The sequence below is a fragment of the Hoplias malabaricus genome, chromosome 7, assembly GCF_029633855.1.
Source record: "Hoplias malabaricus isolate fHopMal1 chromosome 7, fHopMal1.hap1, whole genome shotgun sequence".
NCBI classification, from domain to species: domain Eukaryota; kingdom Metazoa; phylum Chordata; class Actinopteri; order Characiformes; family Erythrinidae; genus Hoplias; species Hoplias malabaricus.
Genome location: NC_089806.1, coordinates 7,135,016 through 7,144,534, shown reverse-complemented (window position 1 = coordinate 7,144,534; position 9,519 = coordinate 7,135,016). Strand labels below are relative to the sequence as shown.

The window sequence follows — 9,519 nt, the reverse complement described above, 5'->3', positions numbered from 1 at the left end:
GTGCATGTGCTGTAGACATAAGCCGGGGCCTGTAGCTCATTTCCCTTTGTTGCTGTGAAGGTAAATAAAGTGATCCCTCATTTTTCGCGGGGGATGCGTTCCAAGACGAATTTCCGTGAAGTAGAGGAAAGATATTTTTTTGTATTTAACGAGTATTTGGACTTTAAAAACCCTCCCTGTGCTGTTAACAACCCACCTTTTGCATTAAACAGTCATTCTATAAAGTTTTTCAGCTGGAACTACATGTGATACGCAGATACAGGGAGAACACACCACACTCCTCACAGACAGTCACCCGGAGGAAACCCACGCAGACACAGGGAGAACACACCACACTCCTCACAGACAGTCACCCGGAGGAAACCCAAGCAGACACAGGGAGAACACACCACACTCCTCACAGACAGTCACCCGGAGGAAACCCAAGCAGACACAGGGAGAACACACCACACTCCTCACAGACAGTCACCCGTAGGAAACCCACGCAGACACAGGGAGAACACACCACACTCCTCACAGACAGTCACCCGGAGGAAACCCACGCAGACACAAGGAAAACACACCACACTCATCACAGACAGTCACCCGGAGGAAACCCACACAGACACAGGGAGAACACACCACACTCCTCACAGACAGTCACCCGGAGGAAACCCACGCAGACACAGGGAGAACACACCACACTCCTCACAGACAGTCACCCGGAGGAAACCCACGCAGACACAAGGAAAACACACCACACTCATCACAGACAGTCACCCGGAGGAAACCCACGCAGACACAAGGAAAACACACCACACTCCTCACAGACAGTCACCCGGAGGAAACCCACGCAGACACAGGGAGAACACACCACACTCCTCACAGACAGTCACCCGGAGGAAACCCACGCAGACACAGGGAAAACACACCACACTCATCACAGACAGTCACCCGGAGGAAACCCACGCAGACACAGGGAGAACACACCACACTCATCACAGACAGTCACCCGGAGGAAACCCACGCAGACACAGGGAGAACACACCACACTCCTCACAGACAGTCACCCGGAGGAAACCCACGCAGACACAGGGAGAACACACCACACTCCTCACAGACAGTCACCCGGAGGAAACCCACGCAGACACAGGGAGAACACACCACACTCCTCACAGACAGTCACCCGGAGGAAACCCACGCAGACACAGGGAGAACACACCACACTGCTCACAGACAGTCACCCGGAGGAAACCCACGCAGACACAGGGAGAACACACCACACTCCTCACAGACAGTCACCCGGAGGAAACCCACGCAGACACAGGGAGAACACACCACACTCCTCACAGACAGTCACCCGGAGGAAACCCACGCAGACACAGAATGAACACACCACACTCCTCACAGACAGTCACCCGGAGGAAACCCACGCAGACACAGGGAGAACACACCACACTCCTCACAGTCAGTCACCCGGAGGAAACCCACGCAGACACAGGGAGAACACACCACACTCCTCACAGACAGTCACCCGGAGGAAACCCACGCAGACACAGGGAGAACACACCACACTCCTCACAGACAGTCACCCGGAGCGGGAATCGAACCCACAACCTCCAGGTCCCTGGAGCTGTGTGACTGCGACACCTACCTGCTGCACTACCGTGGCGCTCTAATCTAATACATGTAAATAATAAAAAAATACTTTTAATTTACACATCTTTCACTGTTTTCCTAGATTTTCCCATAATATCCGCGATATAGTGGCCATAAACCCCCTTGAAAAAACCCACAAAGTAGCGAGGGATTACTGTACAGAAACATTGTTGAAAACTGTCTGCTTCTAACTTTGTATCATTACTTTGGAAAAGATCCATCCCTGTTTCTGTAAGTCCATCCTCCCACACACTGGAATGCTAACTGTGAGCCAGGCCTTGTTGCCCAATATCAGTACTTGACCTCTGTAACACTCTTCTGGACAGTGTGGACTGCATTGCATCTGAAACCACATCAACAAGCTTCTTGATGTCATGGGAAAGAAGAGAGTGAGAGACAGAGAGAGAGATATTTGGGGGGTTAAGGGTTAAAACTGAAAAGTGTGAATGGCTGCTTTCAAACATTTTCAGCACCATCACAGCCCCCCAGTCCACTTCCTGACACAACCCCCCAGGCTAAAGGATTAGCATTAGCATTGCTAACGGTGCTGCAGAGCGGAGGTGTGTGTACAGAGGGGTGATGAGGTGATAAGTGCTCTGTGGTGTGTTGTGGTCAGTTCGCTGATGGTCTGAGAGAGCAATATCTTGGGCCTCGGCTTCCTCTCTGTTGTCACGGAGACGAGGCCACAGTTGTGGTTAAGACAGATGGGGCCTGGTTCTCTCTGAGTCTGCGCAGTGGACACTACTCACAGACAGAGGGGCTTATGTAGCAGGTCCCTCTTTGGTGCAGTATGAGCCTCTACTCTTCTGAGAAAGCTTTACACTAGACATTGCTGTGTGTATCTGCACAGTTAGGATGATGACACGTGATGTGACCTGGTGCAACATGGGCTATGAAGAGAAGAAAGAGGAAGTAAGAAGTGAAAACACAGTGCACTGCCCCATTTATGGTGTTAGAGAGAGAGAGAACACAGTTCCTCCAGTAAAGCGCTCAGGCTTTAGTTTAGTGCTGATATTGTGGGGAATGTTGTGGAGTTGAGGACACTGGTGTGTGTTGGTGTTCAGTTGTGTAGTTTGTGAGGAGGTGGATCTTCAGGAGTGTTGTTGTTGCTGTGTGTAGTGATGGTGTTGTAGATCTCAGACACAATGCAGCTGTGTTTTTATCTTCTGCTTGTCCTCCATGTGGCTGAAGGTAAGTTCATCTCTTCTCCTACTGTCCACTGTCCACCACAGTCCAGTTAGAGCTTCAGATTCTGCTGAAGAGACGCTAGAATGGAACTGAAACGGGCTCCTTGACTTGTAGCAGTGGTGGGAGCCATTTTTGGTGAACCATTAGTAACACAAGAGCTTCCTGGAGTCTTCATGGTTCTGTATGGAACCTCCACTCAAGTCGAGGTGATGTTCTCCCATCATTGTGATAGAGTCAGAACAGCGTTCTCTCCAGAACACTCTCAGTAACAGATACCACACTGTAACTGGGGTGATCCCCCTCACATCACTGGGGTGGTCCCCTTAAGCACAGGTCTTCAGTAACTTCAGTTAGAAACATGAGAGTAGGATATTCCAATAGACCAAGACCACTGTTGTTCCTTTGATGGTACATTTCCATTGGTTTTATTTGTTGAACAGAAATGTACCTGTACAATCCTCTCTGTTTCTGACAGTGTGGTTAAAGTGAGGAACAGTAGATTGGAGTCTGGACTGGTCAGTGATCTCTTTTTATAAAGACGTCTTTAAAGTAACGCTCTGTTTGTGATGAAGCGAGTGTTGTGCAGGTGATGACACATTGTTGTGAGAACGTCAAGCTTCATTTTGAAGAACTTCCACACGTTCAGAGGTGTTTAAAGATGAAGAACATTCACTGCTGTGTTTCTGCAGGATGCACACTGAAAAACCACAGGGGGACAAAAGAGATTACTGCATACACTGGAGAGTCAGCACTGCTGCCCTGTTACTGCACTGACACCAGCTCTATACCTAAGACATTCACCTGGAGTAAATACAGAACCACATGGGAAGAGTTACCTATTACAAATATAGGGTCCATAGGCCAATACCAGCTGTTTAACACTCACTCTCCAGGAAATATCTCTCTGTTCATATTACACCTGGAAACAAGCGATGGAGGAGATTACAGATGTGGTGCTGAAGGAAGTGGACACATATACGTCAGGCTCACTGTTAAAGGTAAAACACAATGTGCTCTAGTTGCGCTGCATGTAGAAACATAACTCCATACGAGAAAAAGAGAGACGGCCCAAAATCATCAACACAAACACAAGGTCCAAAAAAAGGGCAAATCCTAAAGAAAAATCAGAAACAATACAGACATAAAGAGACACACTGTATGGTCCTCAGAGCAGAGGGCAGTACACACTCCTGTGATGAGGAACAGGTGACAGTTAATAGTCTGGTGACTGGATCTGACTGGACTGGGGTTCTGGGAATCAGAACCAGATCAAGGAAGAGACTCCTGAAAACACTCTCCAAACTAGAGATTGTTGCCAACTCTGTTGTCAGTGTTGTGTTTAAAACAATTAAATGCTGACATCACACTGGGAGTGGCACATGTCTGGTTCTGTTCACATTAGTAACACGTTCAGAATGAGGCTGAACTATGGCTATAGTCCTATTTCAGTGATGACTGATGAGTACACGTTCTCAGCTTTTATTTGTACGTCACACTGGGCATCACTGTAAATGTACTGCTGTCTGTTCTTTTGGATCCATCCTCTGAAGTTATAGACCTTTCCATGAACAGTGATTTTGTAACAGGCTTGATTCAGCTAGCACATGAATAGATAAATAAATAAATAAATACATATGTGGATGCGGCCTGAGATTCCGGAAGCTTCCAGTGTAGTTCCAACTCAGCGCTCATCTCTACAACATTCACCATGGACTCTTCTCTCCTCGCAGGGATCCCACCTCCAACACCGAGTTCAACACATGATCAAATCATTCCCACATCTGCAGCTGAACCTTCCTCCACAGTGTCCTCCCAAAAAGGTAAAAGCTAATTCCAGGCCCAGATTTCACGTTTCTGTAATTACCGTTTCACTGTGGGATTGTGGAAGTCTCCAGCGCCGTCTCTGTCCTCATCACTGTCCACATGTGTCTCCTCTGTTATCTTTTATCTGTTTGTTATCGGTGTTAAATCTTTAGTCCTCATTCATTATCTGTAACCCTTATCCAGTTCAGGGTCACGGTGGGTCCAGAGCCTACCTGGAATCATTGGGCGCAAGGTAGGAACACACCCTGGAGGGGGCGCCAGTTCCTCACAGAGCAACACACACAAACACATCTTTAGTCCTGTGTCTGTTATAGTTTCCACCGGAGGTGTAATGTCTGAAGAATACCTGTGTGTGTGTTTCCTGTTTGTTGCCACTCTGAGCTCTGTGCTCGGTTTGTAATGTCTTTTATCACTTTAATCAGATTTGTAGTTTTTTGTTGGATGTTAATTGGTCTGTAGCTAATCATCCAGCTGTAAATGATGGGTCTTTATATATTTTTATTATTTTTTAGTATCATTTCTGTGAAGGTTCAGTGACATTCAGCCACAAGAGCGTGAGTGCTGATAGGTACAGACACCTGACTATGACTTCAGCTAATCCACACCTCACTGAACGGAGAGCCCTCACTCCAGAGTGTTCAGTCCCATTGCTCCACTCCACACACCAACGCTGAGGGTCTGAACACTTCTCTAACTGACGTCTGTCACTGGGCGTGTTGCTCTTAGGCTCATGTGCAGCTACTTCAGAGCATCACATTTTTTTCTGGTGTTTTATAAGCTCTGTGTGTGCACTTATGAACTGTTGTGTCTCTCATACATTTCATCGTACCGTGTACACATTAAACTGTTGTCTACTTCTACCACAAATTAACCCTTCATCACCCACTAATCTCTATGTTCTTCCAGATTCACCTCCACCAAACACAGGGGTCTACATCTGGGCTGCTGTGGGGGCTTCACTGCTGTTGGTGGTCCTCGGAGGAGTCTTCTACTGGAGATATAGAGGTACACACACACACACACACAGACACACACACACAGACACTCACACACTCACTCACACACAGACACTCACACACAGACACTCACACACTCACTCACACACACACTCACACACATACACACACACTCACTCACACACACACACTCTCACACACACTCACACACACACACACACACACAGACACACACACACACACACACACACAAACACACAGACACACACACAGACACTCACACACAGACACTCACAAACACACACACACACACACACACACACACACACTCACTCACACACAGACACTCACACACTCACTCACACACAGACACTCACAAACTCACTCACACACACACACAGACACACACACACACACATACACAAACACACACACAGACACACACACAGACACACACACACACACAGACACAAACACACACACACACACACAGACACACACACAAACACACACACACACAGACACACACACAAACACACACACACACCCACACACACACACAGTGTTGGGAGCTCAGTCCAGTTGCTGTGTGTGAGTCTCTGCTTTAATTCTACAGCTCAGAGACGAGGACGGACGGAGAGTCAGACAGGAAGTAGAGGAGGTCAGGAGACTCAGGTAAGACCTGCACTACGCCACTGCAGCACAGAGACTGACCTCACTGCTTTTTCCAAACTCCTGAATCCGGGAGCATTCCCTGTGTTTTCCTTTAGTTTTCCACCTCCGCTGTTTCTCTCTCGGCAGTTCTCAGGCTTTTGTTGAGACTCTGTGGTTTCCATCCAGGGTTTAAAGCTGCTTTTCAGATGTGGAGGGAAGAGCTCCATGGGAAGGTTTTATTGTGTTCAGAAAGCGTGTGATTGGCTGAATTTGTGCTTCAACAGGATGATGCTCTCGTGCTCTATGAGACTGTGAAAGATCAGGACACACACCAGGAGGAGCAGGAACAGGTGAGTGAGCAGTGTGACCCTGATCTTAATGGAACCCCACAGTTAAATTAAACCCTAACTCTAGCTTTAACATCAGGTATCACTCTAAACCTAAACTTCACTGAGAGTCTAAACTTCACCCAGATCTTAACCTTAACCCTGACCCAGCCCCACATCACACAGGTTGGGTTAATAGCAGCGTGTGATTGTCACACTTTAGTGGTAAACACATGTGACACTGACCTGTGGCTGTAGGTTGGTAAACGTGTGTATCACACTCTTTATTCCCCACAGCAGGCTGCTTTTACACAGCTCAGTGTGTGAGTCTCCACTTATGGTTTATAATGTGTCTCTGTTTACATTACTGTATCTTCAGAAGAATAATGACTGCTGTAAAATACACCAATAAATAGAATCAGGACAAAGGCTAATTACACTGCTAATTAATGTCTATTAATATAGTAACGTTAATATTTAATAACATCACAGAGGCGTAACGTAGTGTTTCTGAATGTGTTGTTGCTGCAGGACGATGTGACGTACTCCACTGTGGTCCACAACAAACCATCAACATCAGCACACACACTGCTGGACACTGGAGATACTACAGAATACGCCTGTATCAAACCCAGTTAACACACACACACACACTTACTTTATTATTTGTTTAAATTTCCTGTTGATCTTTTCCATTTGAACTTTTCTATAATATAATATATCTTTCTGATTCTGACGGACAGTGATTCAGTGTGTTATAGATTCTGTTTGTGTCATGATGGGTGTATAATGTGGTTTAATAAATAAATAAGACTCTCGAATGAATACAGCGTCAAATATCATTAACACACAATGGTTAAATATAGAATTAATTTACAAACCGGACTCCAAAAAAGTTGGGACACTAAACAAATTGTGAATAAAAACTGAATGCAGTGATGTGGAGACGGCAAATGTCAATATTTTATTCGTAATAGAACACAAACCACAGATCAAAAGTTTAATCTGAGTAAATGTAACATTTTAAAGGAAAAATATGTTGTTTCAAAATTTCATGGCGTCAACAAATCCCAAAAAAGTTGGGACAAGGCCATTTTTTACCACTGTGTGGCATCTCCCTTCTTCTTACAACACTCAACAGACGTCTGGGGACAGAGCAGACCAGTTTCTCAAGTTTAGAAATAGGAATGCTCTCCCATTCATTTCTAATACAGGCCTCTAACTGTTCAATCGTCTTGGGCCTACTTTGTCGCACCTTCCTCTTTATGATGCGCCAAATGTTCTCTATAGGTGAAAGATCTGGACTGCAGGCTGCCATTTCAGTCCCCGGATCCTTCTCCTACGTAGCCATGATGTTGTGATTGCTGCAGAATGTGGTCTGGCATTATCTTGTTGAAAAATGCAGGGTCTTCCCTGAAAGAGATGACGTCTAGATGGGAGCATATGTTGTTCTAGAACCTGAACATAGTTCTCTGCATTAATGGTGCCTTTCCAGACATGCAAGCTGCCCATGCCACAAGCACTCATGCAACCCCATACCATCAGTGATGCAGGCTTCTGAACGGAGCGTTGATAACAACTTGGGTTATCCTTGTCCTCTCTGGTCCGTATGACATGGAGTCCCAGTGTTCCATAAAGAACTTCAAATCGTGACTCATCTGACCACAGAACAGTCTTCCATTTTGCCACACTCCATTTTAAAAGACCCCTGGCCCAGTGCAAACGTCTGAGCTTGTGGAGCTCGCTTAGAAATGGCTTCCTCTTTGCACTGTAGAGTTTCAGCTGGCGACGGTGGATGGCACGGTGGATTATGTTCACTGACAATGCTTTCTGGAAGTATTCCTGAGCCCATTCTGTTATTTCCTTGACAGTGGCATTCCTGTTTGAGTTTTTATTCAGTTTTTATTCACAATTTGTTTAGTGTCCCAACTTTTTTGGAATCCGGTTTGTACTATTTAAATCATTCTCTTAGACGCTGTGCATTGATTGAGGCTGATGGGAGTCTCAATCTAGGCCTTGAGTAGCCCACAGTGGTCATGTGACCTGCTTTAACACACACACACACCCAGTTAATTATACTATAACAAGCAAAGATGTGTATACAATCAGTGCAGTCTGTGTGTCACTGTGTTGTTTTGTCTCTTTACACAAAGATAAGGAATTCATCTGGAACAATAGTGTCTTTTCCATCCACTGAATGTTTGTGAATTATTAAAGTGATCAAACAAAACCTGAATGGAAAAGCCCAGAAATTCACAAAAACACAGAGATATCATAAAAAAAAGACTTACGCTTGGATGTGGTGGGAAAGTTCATTCATTCATTCATTATCTGTTACCCTTATCCTGTTTAGGGTCGCGGTGGGTCCAGAGCCTACCTGGAATCATTGGGCGCAAGGCGGGAATACACCCTGGAGGGGGCGCCAGTCCTTCACAGGGCAACACTATGGAAACTCCCGAGTCACCAATCCACCTACCAACGTGTGTTTTTGGACTGTGGCAGGAAACCGGAGCACCTGGAGGAAAACCACGCAGACACGGGGAGAACACACCACACTCCTCACAGACAGTCACCCGGAGGAAACCCGCGCAGACACAGGGAGAACACACCACACTCTTCACAGACAGTCACCCGGAGGAAACCCACGCAGACACAGGGAGAACACACCACACTCCTCACAGACAGTCACCCGGAGGAAACCCACGCAGACACAGGGAGAACACACCACACTCCTCACAGACAGTCACCCGGAGGAAACCCACGCAGACACAGGGAGAACACACCACACTCCTCACAGACAGTCACCCGGAGGAAACCCACGCAGACACAGGGAGAACACACCACACTCCTCACAGACAGTCACCCGGAGGAAACCCACGCAGACACAGGGAGAACACACCACACTCCTCACAGACAGTCACCCGGAGGAAACC

The 9,519-nt window shown here is 46.6% G+C and overlaps 1 protein-coding gene across 1 annotated transcript; it reads left to right on the top strand.

Moving 5' to 3' along the window:
- The first annotated feature begins 2,657 nt into the window (after nucleotides 1-2,657).
- On the top strand, nucleotides 2,658-7,225 carry LOC136701998 (uncharacterized). Its single transcript, XM_066676806.1, has 7 exons — nucleotides 2,658-2,829; nucleotides 3,516-3,824; nucleotides 4,557-4,646; nucleotides 5,557-5,655; nucleotides 6,223-6,281; nucleotides 6,545-6,610; nucleotides 7,118-7,225. The coding sequence occupies exons 1-7, from the start codon at nucleotides 2,784-2,786 to the stop codon at nucleotides 7,223-7,225; spliced, it is 777 nt and encodes a 258-aa protein (XP_066532903.1). The 5' UTR covers nucleotides 2,658-2,783.
- Nucleotides 7,226-9,519: the final 2,294 nt, after the last annotated feature.